The 15,228-nt window shown below is 39.0% G+C and overlaps 1 protein-coding gene across 1 annotated transcript; it reads left to right on the forward strand.

Annotated features, from left to right (window-relative positions):
* The first annotated feature begins 11,642 nt into the window (after nt 1–11,642).
* Nucleotides 11,643–15,001, forward strand: LOC110367615. Its single transcript, XM_036134902.1, has 4 exons — nt 11,643–12,178; nt 12,618–12,686; nt 13,554–13,700; nt 14,792–15,001. Exons 1-4 carry the CDS (start codon nt 12,050–12,052, stop codon nt 14,999–15,001), a joined length of 555 nt encoding a protein of 184 aa, XP_035990795.1. The 5' UTR covers nt 11,643–12,049.
* Nucleotides 15,002–15,228: the final 227 nt, after the last annotated feature.

Consider the following 15,228-nt stretch of genomic DNA (forward strand, 5'->3'; position numbering starts at 1 on the left):
GGACTGAAACACTCCAAAATGGGTTTTCTTCCTTCAAGTAGCTGGGTTCTCATTAAAATCTCCACACACAATGATTGGTGACAGTCCATTATCTCAAGTGACTCTAGAAGACTTACCAGGTTTTGCATGAATGTCTTACGCTTAGTCTGGAGGTCTGTACACAACAGCAATAACTGCAGAGAAATGGAGCCTGGACTTTTAAGACCAAAAACTCAAGATCAGTGACATTATGTATGTACTGTTTCTCCTGAACCTTAAAATGATTCTTCAGATACACAGCAATCCACCACCTTTCTGCTGGCCATCGGGGAAAGTTGGTGTAAGACAGGTGTCTGTTGCGTTTGAACATGTTGTAGCCATTGTTGAGAATTAAAAATATATCTTAGTTAGGGTTACTGAGGAAAGCAAGCTGGGTCTGTCCTTTCCTGCTCCAGCGTAAGATAAACATGGAGTTTATTGCCCTGAGGGGGTGGTCAGCATTAGAGGGGGGTCATCATCCTCCCTCTGAGCTTGCAGGAGGAGTTTTAAAGTGATAAAGGAATGTCTTGGTAAAACTTACTTCAGACAGAAAGACTTATCCACCGTGAGAACAACATCTTTAATGGTTATGTACTCTGTCTCCATATTTAATTTCTATGAATTAACTATGTATTTGAACCCGTTCTACCTCTGATCAATGATTCCTTATTTTATTGTCCAAATCTTAACCGGGGTAAAATTGGGCCTTTAGTAGCGAGCAGGATTAGGCCAGACAATAATACATAAATCACCCATCCAATGAAGACATCTGCAAGAAAAGATCCTTGCAGGCGAGTTTCAGTTAGACACAATACATCTGCTAGACACAGTTCATGATGACTCTTAATGTCACTGATGTGAGATGGCAAACCTTCTGTGTTGTGATGGATCAGTGTTAGGGTGTCAGCTCTGCAGGTTGTTTCTCTGACCTGAAGAAGGGGCATCATTTCTTCAAAACTGGCTTGTTGCATGTTCTGAAGGGCAGCAGTAACTGCAGGATTGGCATAAATCTTGTTTTCATCCATGTTCAATAAGTACAGTCCACTGAGAGATGTGACCCTGCTGAGAGCAACGTAAGCCATACCTGGTTCAAAAATGTTCTTCAATGAAACAACAGCTCGCTGTGTAGTGAGACCCTAGGTTTTGTGAATTGTGCATGCAAAAGCTAGCTTTACAGGAAACTGTCTGCGTACCACACCTTTAAATTTCAGATTTTCCTCTGACCTTTCGACGTAAACCAGATCATCCGATGCTGCACCACCACTTCGTTTGCTTCTCAACGACTGCTGGTTGTCCATTCTAAGGCCAAGTTTAATGATGTGTCCCATCATTTTCAGATCTCACCACTTTCATCAGTTTGACCAAACGCACCGTTGACCAAGCCGTTCAATGTGTCCAAGTTTCTGGTCAGCATGACACGAGCTCCCTCTGCACATTGAGAGTGTCAGGTAAATCATTTCGCCCACCTGTAAATGGTTTCTCCTTTCTTGCCATTCTGTCTGTACGTGGATCCTTCTGGAAATCATCTGCATCAATCCTGATCAGGTTTGAATGAAGCTTCTCCAGCGTAGCTGTGTTATGGGCTTCCACATCCTTGTTTGTAGCAAATATGTGCAAGACCTCGACTGGACAGTGTTCTGGTAGAGTTAGAGCCTGTGATAGCAATTCTCTGTCACTCTGAGAAAGTTCATCTGTCTTTTCTTTTACACGAATCCTGTTCAACATCTCTGCAAAGGCAACATCATCTTTCTGACGCATGATCTCAGTAAGTGTGATCATGTGAAAATGTTCTTGCCATAGGTCATGTGTTCAGGGTCAAACACGCACAGAGGTTTTGTTTGGCGTACCGGTGGAATCTGAAAAAAATCCCCTACGCAGAGCACACTCATTCCACCAAAAGGTCTTTGAGAGCCTTTAATTTGTTTCAGTCTTGCATCCACATAAGCAAAAAGGGGCTTTGAAACCATTGAAATCTCATCAATAACAATAATTTCTGCATTGATAAGTTCAGATCTGACTTCATCCAGTTGATTACCAAGTCCTTGAATGGGGGGTTTCAGACTTCTGGGTAGTTTGAGTAGTGAATGTAACGTGCAACCATTGATAGAAAAAGCTGCTGTGCCAGTAAATGATGTCAATAAGACAGTTGGGTTGAAATGTCAGCCTCCTCTGCATTAGCAGGCAGTCTGCTCAGGATCTTTGATGCTTCAGAGTGAATACTTTAATCAGATGTGACTTTCCAGTCCCTGCAGCACCGCCATTAATATAGAAGTAAAATGGATCTGGTTCAGCCACAAACACGATGTATACACAGTGTCTAACAGCAGAGAACACACAGACCTGCTTCTGGTTCAGATTCTGGTACACTTGTGCGTAACACAGCTGGATCAACTGCAGGTTGCTGTCTGATGGCCCTGACCTCTGTTACAGCATTGACTGACAATTGTAATCTGGCACATTTTCCTGTTCGTTTTCATCATCTACATTTCTCTCAGGCAGATTTTCATCACACTGTAACCTCACAAGTTCATCTTCGGGGGGCCAGATTGCACCATTCCATCGACCACATTGTCTCTGTTTTGTTCAAATTCTTCCACTGCAACTCTCAATCTCCTCAGAGTTTTTCCTCATACTTGTCTTTGTTCTTTTGACAACACTCTTCTTACAGACTCACTGTGTTCTGAACATGGAAGTCGATCCAACCAGAGTTATAGAAGGACTGATAGGTTTGGTACCCTCTGTGGTTTCAGTCCTGCTCTGATCTGTGTGGAAGGTAAAGTCTCAGCAATCGCCCATAATATTGCTCTGGATCCTTTTGCTCTGAACAGTGGTTATATCTGATTATGGCTGCTTTCCTCATTTTTTCGTTCTGTACAAATCCAAGCTCATTTAGGAGAGGAAGAACACCATTTTTTGGATTTGGACCACTCACAAACCGGCACAAAGCAGCAGAATCAGCTAGGGACATTTCCTCATACTCTTCTGTCCTCAGGTCTGCATTTGTATTTATCTCCCAAACTTGTCATCCAAATGTTATCACTTTCATCGGTTGTTTGCCAGGAAGCTCATCGGACGGCTCATTTTCACTGGGTTATCATCAGTTGGTACAAAGACAACACTGCAGGAGCATTTTTTCATTTTCAAGCCACAGACTCGAGTTACACACTCCTGAGCACTGATTTCTCTCTTCTTTGAATAGGCCTGCATCACAGCTCTCATTTCATCACATTCGTTCACAGTGCTTTTGTCAGAGTTATCAATAACTGTTTTCAGGTAGTCAGAAAGCTCACTTTCCTTCTTAGTGATGTACTTAGTAAGATATTGAATACATGAATAGGCATTCAGTATGAAGGACACATCTATGTTGGCATCCCAGGCTTCAAGCAGGTGTTGGTTATAATTATTGATCCAACAGTCCTGTTGGGTCACGTTTCAGAATGATGGCAGTCTTTTTGTTCATGCGTGGAGACTTTGCTCATATTCAGACATTGTCAAGTTGCATCGTGACAGAATCTGCTCAATAGTTAGAGAAGCAGCTTCAGGTTCATTCAGCAGGTCCAATACTGGTCTGAGTTTGTTTTTTGCAGCTTCAGTGTCTGAAGTTCATCGTGTCTGACAATCATATGTTCGTGTGACTGGTGGTTTAGGAAATCCAAATCTGCAACCAGAGTTGACACTCTTAAAGCAAGTCCTTGTGTGTTTTTTGCTGTGCTTCTGGAGTTCAGTGACTTTCTTGAAAAGTTCAGGTTGTTTTTCAGGGTCAGGCAGTCGACCTGAGATGTAATCTGTCACGAAGTTACAGACAGTCTGATCATCATTGACATCCACCTCTATTTTGTCTGTTGTCCAAACCATCATGTGAATATGCCGGGCTACCTCTGTGCTGGAAACTCAACTCTGTAAAGAAAATCCTCAATTTCCCCAAGAGGTTTGCAGGAGAAAAAAGCAGATCTCTGAAACAACCGCTTCAACACGCTTATCAAACATTCGCATGGTGGTAACTGGATTGGATCTTAAAATGTCACTCTTTTCTGACCAGTCAAGTGCTTCAAAATCACCTTCTTCACCTTGCTGTCTCTTTATAGCTTGAATCACTTCAGGCCATCGCATCTCAGCAGCAGAAAAGGTAAGGAAGAAACTGAGGCGTTCCCAGCTGACGAAGCATACTGAAGAGGTCTCTTGTGGTTTCTCCCAGTAAGCTGGAGTTCCTCTGAGTGGCTGCATAATCTGATTGCATCTTTATTTCTAACCAGCTTTTCTACTTCTGTCTTACTTTGCAACATTCCTGATGTTATTGTCCGTCCATCTTTGGTCATGGTTTTACCTTCCTCAGCTGTATTGTCATGCTGGAATTAGCCAGGTGTATTTCAGTAACAAACTGAGCGAAAACAGATAATTTGCATCTTTTGCAAACCTTCCATCAATGTGGGAAAAGCCTTGACTTGAAGTAAGAGCTTGGGAGATTTTTACAGTCCTTGCTTCCTCCAAGTGTTCAAACTGTTAGGAAATTGCGTAGGAAACGACATTGCTTCCAGATGTGGAGTTCTGAAGAAGCTCAAAAGGATTATTGCGTTCAGCAGGTGCAACACAGTATGTATTGTCACTGAAACACATAATCTCCTCTGAAATGTCGACCGGCTGAAGACAACTTTCTAAAGCAAACCTCCATTCTGCTGATTACTTTCTGGTTCCTCTGGTTGTTCATCACATGATGACCTATCAGTATCTGTTTCACTGTCAGACTCAGATTCACACAGTGCATCTTGTTCATACCTGTCAATTTCCATCAAATCAGCTTCATCATAATCATCACGCGCCATGCTGGCTTCATCACCACTTTCCTCATCAGGTAATGTTGGATCACAGAGCAATGCATCATCTCTGATCTCAATATCGCCGTACTGTGGATGAATCTGCTTTAGTTTTCGTAGCGCTTGGATCAGTTTAGACCACGTGACAGTCTGGAACAGCTGATGACCTTTGTAGCACAGCCGTCTTTTCAGTTTGACTCTCATCACCTGGGACTCACTTCTCAGCCTGGGTAAACTGTTAACCGTTTCTTGGACCTCAGATGGGACACACACCACATTACCACGTATGAGTCTTTGTCTGCCTTTAGGAAGCGGGATGATCTTAGCAAATGGTATGCATTTGGCAATCAGATGTCTCTCTCCAAAATGTTCAGATCACGTAGTTCAGCTGGAATATCCTGCAGTTCTAATTTGTTGGCAGCAGCAAGCCTCGCATACATCCATTTTTGAGTGAACTGTGACACGTGTGACAGATGTACTCTTTTTTTCTCTCACCAGGAAAGCTGCAGCGATCACTACATGCTTCATCACACACATGGACAAATTTCCCCGTTAGACATCGCTGAGCTACAAGTTGGTGCTTGGAATAACTTGTTCTGTTACAGATTTTAACCTGATTAGGAAAAACTTGCTTTTAGACAAACAGTACAGACATAAGATGGTGCTGACTTAATGTTCTCTCTGAACAGAGAAATGGCGTCGTTGATTAAGCTGGTTATCCTGCTGACATTGTAAGCTTTCAGATGGTCGATGCATATGACGATACTTTCTTTTATTGTCATACCAGACCTGACATTATGCATCTGTCTAAATGAATAATTATTCCAGTATCTTTCTCTCATTCTGTCTCTCATATTGTTCTTGTGTTGTTGCTGAAATCTTTTGTCTCCATAACGTTGGAGGACATAAGTCCTTTTTTTCTGTTGAAATGCTTCACTTTCTTTATACAGTGTAGAAGCATAAGACCTCATGTGAGCTTTATGCTTGTGTCTGAATATCGGAGACTCCCTGTAAGCTTTTCTAACAAGTTCTTTCTTCTTTTCTCTGAATACAGGAGACTCGCTGTAAGCTCTTCTAACAAGTTCTTTCTTCTTTTCTCTGAATACAGGAGACTCGCTGTAAGCTCTTCTAACAAGTTCTTTCTTCTTTTCTCTGAATACAGGAGACTCCCTGTAAGCTCTTCTAACAAGTTCTTTCTTCTTTTCTCTGAATACAGGAGACTCCATGTAAGCTCTTTTAACAAGTTTTTTTCTGCTTTCTCTGAATACAGGAGACTCCCTGTAAGCTCTTCTAACATGTTCTCTCTGCTTTTCTCTGAATACAAAGACTCCCTGTAAGCTCTAACAAATTCTTTTTGTTTCTCTCTAAATTTAGGACATCTTTATACAACTTTTTGATATGTTCTCTTTTTTTAATTCTGTTTTGCTCCCTTTCTTATAGATCATCCTCATTTGTGCCTTCTTTTTTTCTTGAAAACCATCTTTTTTCTCTTATACAACATTCTGTTATACTTTTGTGTATACAGTTTACTTTTGTGCACATTTTTGTTTGGTTTCCTGGTCAGATTTGTTGCTTTGTTGAAGTTTTAGTTGGACCAATAATCTTCTCTTGACTTTTATCTTTTGTTGTTTGTTACGTTTTCAACATTTTATGTGAAATTTCCTGTAATGCAGACTGAGAAATGTTTCCACAAACTGTCTTTCTTGAGCAGGATGCTTCATTTGAATCATTGTGAGACACAGCATGTGATGTTACGTGTGTTCTCTCCTAGATGATACCAGTGTTTGCTTCATCAAATAATCAGAGGAACAATGGCTCGTCTCGGCACATAGAGTCTCATTGAAGAGTCCCCTCTGGGTGACGTCGCTCCAACTGTTTCCCTCAATAAATGTTTCCTGCACAATGTTTTGTATCTGTTCTGTAGATATTTGGGAGCTTGAATTTATGGAAAGGTTCAGCCAAAGCTGGTTCTACAACACTTGTAGCGGTTTGTCTGTGTTCTGAGGTTTCCATAGAATTTCTTTGGTTTGCTACATTTTGACTGTTAAATGTAATTGGCTGTATTTCATATTGGCAATGTGGAACAATGTTAAACATTCTATACAGACGTTTAATCCTGTCAATCATGTCACAAAGATGACTGAATTTCAGCATGACAGCTTTCCCACCTCTTACACCTTGAGGCATGGGCATTCCTGTAGACTTGCGTGAGTGAGGGTCAAAATATGCATATTCACCAGAACTCAGCCTGCAAACTGCAATACATGTTGATGCAATGAACAGTATAGCGTACTGGACCTCTGATGTCAAACACCGCAGACCTTGTTCCAAGCTTGGAATGTGTTGGTTACCATCAAATACTCCATAATGACCAAACAGAGACTTGTCCACTTGATACTCATGATTACGACTTTTAACCAGAGCAGGGAGCTCATCAAATGCTAGAAAGACACTGTTCACATGAACCCTTCTAACAGCTGAATACACAGCATGACCTTTATCTAACACACTGTTAAGATCAGCTCTGGTGATGAATTCGTCTTCATGGACAAATGAAAGGAAAACCAAACTATTAGCTGCACATTGCTTATTTCTGTAGTTCCCATATTTAAAGGAGGCCTGACTTCTGGACGCACAGATGCTGCTCACTGATCGCCGAGCTTCACAGGTCATGGCTGGTTCATCAGATGGTTCTTGGGACTCTCCATGGTGCTGAAGCTTACTTTCAACCACTGTTACCTGAGGTTCAATCTGGATAATCTGCTGCACTTTAGAATCAGGGACAGACGCTGTTTGAAAGGTTTTTACCACACCAGACACTGCATCTCGAAGTAAATTTTCATGCTGGACTTGTGGACTTGGAGCTGTTGAAACCAACTCATTTATAATCTCACTGCTCTGGCAAACATCTATCCAGTCCTTCTCCTGCTGCCTCCTGAGCTTCTGAGACTGGGACCGCTGGCTTTTTCTAGGCATGTTATTTCAATTAGTTGCTATAAACAGACTGCAAAAAATCTGATCTTTAAGTTGGAAACGCCAACAAACTTACTTCTGCAAAGCAAGTTTTATTCAATATGGTAAATATCAGGGTAAACTTAAAGTTAATATAGTCTTTGAAATGTGTGATCTCTGTAAAATCCTAAATTAAGTCAAGGAAAGAAACTTATATCTTCCAAATTACACGTTTTATTTGAAGTTAATGTGTTTTACCTCTGTGTTTAGTTATTCAAATAAGCTTATCGTCTATAAAGTGAAAAAAAGCACAAGGACAATATATAACTGTTTTGTACTGCAAAATCACTTCAATGTTATCAAATATTAAATATGATAATTGTGTACAAGTGACTTCCTATGAAATCTGCTTCACTTTCCAGTAAAATTTATATTTTCTGTTATATTTCTCCCAAATTTAAGCAAACGCAGCAATAAGATGGTAGGTGATGACTAGACTTTTCCTGTAGTCAAAGTGTGGATATTTCTCAGCAGTCAGGAAACAGCAATTTGTTCTCAGTGAACCTTTTTTTGATGTGAATACCAAAAAAATACATTCAATATCTCCAACTACAACAGAAAAAACAACAGATTAACTGAGAAACTTTGCATATATTTGTATATTTTATTAAACAGAAATATGAAATTGGTTGGAAGAAGCTATTTAGATATATCGTTTTCTTTACAGAATTTCAGACTGCTTATATTACTGAAAAAAGACGTTATGTCTTAATCAAAATATTTCTATTTGTAAACCAAACTTAGTGTTTTGTTCTAAACTGTAAACACAAGCTGAATCTTTTAACTTTAGTACAAATATGGTGTTATGGTAAAATAAAAGGTGTATTTTTTTGTTACTGATAAACTTCAAGTTTCACAAAACAGGGAACTTTCTAATGAACTTAAAATTCCAAGAACCAGGTTTTTAGAGAAACAGTAGACCAAAACCAAAAATTTATTGTAACTGAAAACAAGTAAAGAGCTATTGATAAGCTTTAGAAATGATAACCAGAAAACAGGGCAAAGCTACTGATAAGCTCTAGAAATGATAACCAGAAAACAGGGCAAGAGCTAGTGAATAGCTCAACAGTCTCCCAAAAAAAGGGGATGAGCGACCCAAAAGCTCAACAGTAACCAAGAAATAGGGGATGAGCGACCCAAAAGCTCAACAGTAACCAAGAAATAGGGGATGAGCGACCCAAAAGCTCAACAGTAACCAAGAAACGGGAAGAGCGACTGGTACGCTCTGCCAGAGGGGGCCAAAAAGACACCTGAGGAGAGAAGAAAACATGTATTAGAATTGTATTCAGTAAAAACAGAGATTACATAATAATAAAAAGAGCCTATTAAGTTCTCTGGACAGTTGTTCTTGAAACTTCTCTCCAAAAAAAGAGTCAAAACGTTTGAGGAGTTTTTGTTTAAACATCCAGAGGAATTAAATTTTTTGTTCTACCTGGATTGAGAAGCATCATGAAATGACACAATACACAAATGTCAGTATAAAGATTTCAAATATATCTCATTGTCCCAAACAGTATTGTTGTATATAGTCATCTAAGGCAACAAATAAAAAAAAAAAAAAAAAAAAATCACATAGCTCATCACAACAGGCAACAATGCACATTTTTTGCTGTCTGTAGATACACCACCCCCTCCCCCCCCAATGTCTTTCTGTAAAGTATTTCCTGCCCAGACGCAATCTGTCAGCTCTCAACACCAGAGATTACAATCACTTGCAAATGGGACATCAACGACTCTTCATGGTTTAATTTCACAGTGATGACCCAAACAACATTAGAGCCTTAACATTGACAGGCCAGCAAGACACAACTGAGCAATGAAGCCGCTAAACCGGCAATGTAGCAGACCCTTTCTGACTTTAGTTGATGGAAAAGAGACCAGGCCGGCTGTTTACTCAACCTTAAGACCAGCACATGCGGTTCCATATTAGATTAATAGACAACAGATGTTTGTCTGACCGTGAGGAAAGTTCTCAGAAACTAATGTAAACCGCCTATACTAGCTTTATAGCAAAATCAATGCTAACCGTTAGCTAACGGTAGCAATTACTCAGCGAATTGAAATATCACCTACGAAGAGATTTGAAAAACTTTACAGTTTCAGTTTTTATGTCACCGTTGCACTGAAACTAATTATGTATTCATTTCAACACAAAAAGTATCAGAAGGTTTATAAAATGTGTCTTTGTAGAAGAGAGCAGCGTCAACTCACCAGTCCGAAGAGCGGTAGCACATTAACGTTCTTCTTCTGTTTTATTATGGCGGATCACAGGCAATTTTGAGGTGCACGCGCCACCCTACCATATAACGGTCATCTCCGTAAGACGGGACAAGCCCTAGAGAGGCGTTTAATGAACACTTGGAAATTTCGGGTTTAATTAATCATGAATTGAGTGTCATTGACTGTCAAACGTTTCAAAATACAATTTTAACATGCTCTCCATTCAGTACTGTTGGTAGGAATTGTTCGCTTTGACAGTCTGATTTTTTTTTACCTAGATTAAATGATACTCTTTGGTTTTTCTAGAATTTCCAACAATATTAACTGTTCTTGAACCAATCTCCTACCCGTTAACCGTTAGATCTAATCAACCGAGCAAATCTTGTACCGGCGCCGAAGCAGAAGGACAAAGTTAGGTAAGGCAGCCTGTGGGCATATGGACAATAGAACTCGGTTAATATACCAAATCACAAAATTAATGTTAAACTGAAAAAAAAAAAATTCCAGGCTGTTTTTACTTCAAACTAAGCGAAATTTTAACAGAGCAAGTGTGTTTTGTCGAGGTTTTTATCCAAATTTAACTTTGTTGAGTTCAACTCTTAGCCATTTATTATTACCCTAAATTTTTCAACCTGTCCAATCATTTATACATTATTTATACGTTATGAATTGGAGTTTTACACTAGTAAAGCTGAAAAGTTTTTTTTTTTGTATTATATGTTGCGGGGCATTTTGGTGGCTCGCGCTGGTAAAGTCATCGTCCGTTAATTACCACCAGCTGTTTTAATCATTAGCCACCTGTTGATGCAGGAATCATTACCTTATTTTAAGAGGAGCCCCACAACTATAACCTACCCAATTTTCTCTCTGCTAAACCGGCACCGAGGAAGACGTACACTAAAACAAAACTAGAATGCTTAATTTAAATCATAAAGTCTATTCATAATTTCTCATAAAAATAATTTGACAGAGAGTCAACCTTTGCAGGACTTACGGCCGCCATCTTGGGGCGGTCGACCTGCTACCCAATCCTGCTGATTCAAGCTGAACACCCTAAAAATGCCTCAGCACTGTGCGGCCTATTTTTGTTTAAATCAAGGGACTATTTAAGTCAGGGCTCAAGGGATCATTTTTCACAAGTAAGATCAAAATAACTTATTTATATTTTTATTGGGATTTTAATGGGATTTTTCTGATATTAGACAGAGAGATACACGTCCGCATCTCCAAGTCATTGTGACTTCTCAAAAAAATGGCATCTGCTCCAGGAAGGCGTCAGACATTAGTGAAAAAAACAGTGTGTATATATATATATATATATATATATATATATATATATATATATATATATATTTTTTTTTTTTTTTTTTTTTTAAAGAGAGAGAGACACTGACTGACTGACATACATACATTGAAGTATAAACTGACTGAAGATTCACAGCATTAACACAGCGTAGAGCAAATAGCTGGTCAATTTGAAAGGCATTGTATATGTGCTGTTCTGATTTTGACCAATAGTTATCATTATTACTTACTATGACTTGAAATGTACATTTGGTTTTAAGACACATTCATTTGACATGTTTTAAAAAAAATCAAAATCATGTAGAACTTTAAAGACTTTAAAAAAAATTGTTTTTTTCTTTTGTCTTCTAGAATGGCTCTTGCAAAGATCTTAAATACTCGTCCAGAGACTCCATATCAAACACTCCCCCCCCTACATATTTTTGTTGTTAAGCTCCAAGATAGGCCCAAGGTCTTATCTTGGACATTTACTGACAACACAGCCTTGCCAGGAGTGGTGAAGGCAAATAAAATGGCTGCAATAACCAATGGTAATTCAGTGACAGCAGTTACCCTCTTTGAGGAGTTTACGGGGAGGGTTAAAGAAGGGTCCTCGTATATATTGAAAGGGCATGAGCTAAGGGGACAGGGGCCCACCCTTCCAAATCAATATAACACGCAGGACTCAGTTCTTCCGGGCCTCAATGCTGAAAGTTGAGGAGCACCTAAAGCAAAGAGCAACGGAACTGCTGGAGCCCCCCTCCCCAATCACATCACTAAGTGCCAGTCTGGGGACAACGACCCTCATAACAGTGGAGGGGGAGGTGGTTGAGGTAGGCACAGATATTCTTTATATATATATATATATATATATATATATATATATATATATATATATATACATGCCCTGCGACAGAGTGGCGACCTGTTCAGAGTGTACCGCGCCTCTCGCGCTGGAACGCTGGAGATAGGCACCAGCAACCCCCGCGGCCCTATGAGGGATTAAATGGGTTGGAAAATGGATGGATGGTTTTATATATATATATATATATATATATATATATATATATATATATATATATATATATATATATATATATATATCCACCCTACACACACATATATATGTATATATATATATATATATATATATATATATATATATATACACATATATATGTGTGTGTGTGCGTGTGTGTATATGTTTCACACATATATATAGTGTGTGCTTCAGCGTAAATATATATTATGCTTACATCTATGTTTCTTTAGGTATCTGCAGTAAAGGCTGTGGGATCCATAAAACAGAAGATACCACTGAAAAATATTCGAATTAAACAGGTAAATGTCTGTAAAATATATATTATGGACAACCTTTCTCTGCTTGGACTTCCTTGGGTATCCCCTGAACTATCTGTAGTCCCATGTGCCAATCATTGTGCTACAATAATTCCAATGTGTGTGCAAGCTCCTTATTAATTTAATCTTGCTGCACACTTCTAGGCCCATTTCCAGTTAAGGCCAGAACTGTCCACTCACCCTACCCACCATGTTCTTTGCGATGGCCCTTAATATGGTGGAGCCTCCGCAGGAACAGGCAAATGGAGAGTTACTGCATGTATGGGTGGTGTTTAGGGGCTGGTTTGGGATTGGGCCCTAGTGTTTATGTATGTGGTTAGCTTTACTTTCAGTCATTCTTTTTAGCTCTGCTGCTCACACTGTATAATGTGAAAATGGCTGAGAACTCCAGGAAGCAAACTGCTTATAGGTTTCTGAGAAGAAGAGGAAGGACTCAGTATAAAGAAATAAGACCAGATTGTACTTTGTTGCTTCTTTGACATGAGCATGTGCGGTTATTCAAAAATCAACTTAGACGTTTTTTTACTTATGTGTCCAGCATAGCTCTAAATAATATTGGATTATATGTTCCTCTGGGACTGGAACTTTAGGCTAGAATCTGGGAAGTAAACTATCCAATTTATAGTTTGTTCATAGCCTTGAAATGATAACATCCAAGGTACATCTGTTGTTCCTTTGTTAAATTTGTATCCATTCTTTGATGCATCAATCCTGTAATAGTTATGTTTTTAGTACCTTTCTTATACAGTAAATGTACAATTTGAAACTTCGAAAAATGTTTGGAATTATTGAATGTGTTTTAATATCATTGCCTTAGAATCATGTGCATGATATTGTGCCACTTTGTAGGACCAGCATATCATCCCAATCAGCCTTTGGCGGGAAGCGGCAGTGGTGGCGATGGCTGTGGGGGACACAGTCACCATCAGCCATGTAAAGGCTGCGACAAGCAGCTACGGAGCCCAACTCCAGAGCACCGCATTGACCAAGATCAAGGTATTTTGTAATGAATGTATTAATATCTAAGTTTTATTGTTTAGGAAACGATTTGAAAAAAAAGTTTCATGAACTTTGGAGAATCTCTTTTGCACACCTGACAGCAGATTTAAGTTGCAGGTTCTTGGGAAAGGTGCCACTTTCAATTGGGGGCTTGATTCAACTCTTGACCCCAAAGTTGTTCATGACATCAAAGCCGCACAAAGTGCTGTTCCAATGGATTTAATTCCTTACATTCTCCAGGGCTGACATCCTCCATTTGGCTAACTGATCAAGGATCCATCTGTTAATCCTCAAGTGACTGAGCCGAGTATAAAATGTCCAGAATGCAATGCAAAATCATCATATTGTGACCAATGATGCATTCATTTTGAGCACAAAGTGAGAGCACACAAACGTAGTGAATACGTCACTGCAATGTGAACACACTTTTAGAAGTAAAAAAATTAAGACATTTAATTTATTATACTCTTCTACATGTTGACGGGTTGATTGATGAAATGCTGACACAAATGCCTGAGTTGTTCTGGAGTAGTGACTATCACAAGATTAAATTACTGTTTAATTTGATTGTTTCTAAAAAGGCCGTATGTATTTGTAAAGGCTCGAAGAAATGGCAGAACTGATAATTTAGACAGTGATTCTGTTGCCCGTGCCTGATGTGTTCAAATCGTGTGTGGTTTAACTGTGTTGTTTTATAAGCCCTTTGTAAGACTAAGCATTTATTATATACATGACAGTAATAAAATTGATTCAGGTATTCGGTCCCTGGTGCTAGAATCACCATGGACAGCTCCAGTGAATTTTTTTTGTTTTTTTTTTTGGCGGGCCACTTTAACATTGCTTAATAGGGAGGGGGCCACGGGCCACACTTTGAGGGCTCGCGGGCCACGGGTTGCCGACCCATGCTTTTCATAAATCTGTCACACCCATATTTTCCCATAATGGGAGAATAAGGAATGGTTATCTTAAAATGTACTAATTTTGGAAAACCTCAAGGCCATGAGCTAAGAGAAAATTTTGTCAACTTCAACACGGTGCTTTAATGTTTGATGTGTGGCCTAATATTGTTATGTTCTCTTTCTTCACAGGCAAAAGAAGAAGTGCGGACATCCACTTTTATTGTTGGAGTCATTGAAGGGGAAGAAGAGGAGAGTGTCCGCGTCCTCTTCGAAGATGGCGAAACTGCCCTAATTTTAAATGAAATGTGGGCTCCCTTTGATGAAAAGCTGAAAAAAGAAAAAGTTAATGTGCAGATTAGGCTTGTGGGGAAAAAAATAACGGAAATTAGAGAGATGTAGATATATGTATATCTACAGATATATATACTACACTGCATGTTTATTTTTATTTATGGGTTCAAAAGGGGTTTGAGCCCCACAGTTCCTCAAAGGCAGCCCACATTATATATATATACATATATATATATATATATATACACTTATTTATGATGTATTTATATATACTTATTTATGATGTATTTATCATTTATTTATAGTTCCCAATATGCTGAATATCAATTTATTTA

This window comes from Fundulus heteroclitus, unplaced genomic scaffold, assembly GCF_011125445.2.
Source record: "Fundulus heteroclitus isolate FHET01 unplaced genomic scaffold, MU-UCD_Fhet_4.1 scaffold_930, whole genome shotgun sequence".
NCBI lineage: Eukaryota > Metazoa > Chordata > Actinopteri > Cyprinodontiformes > Fundulidae > Fundulus > Fundulus heteroclitus.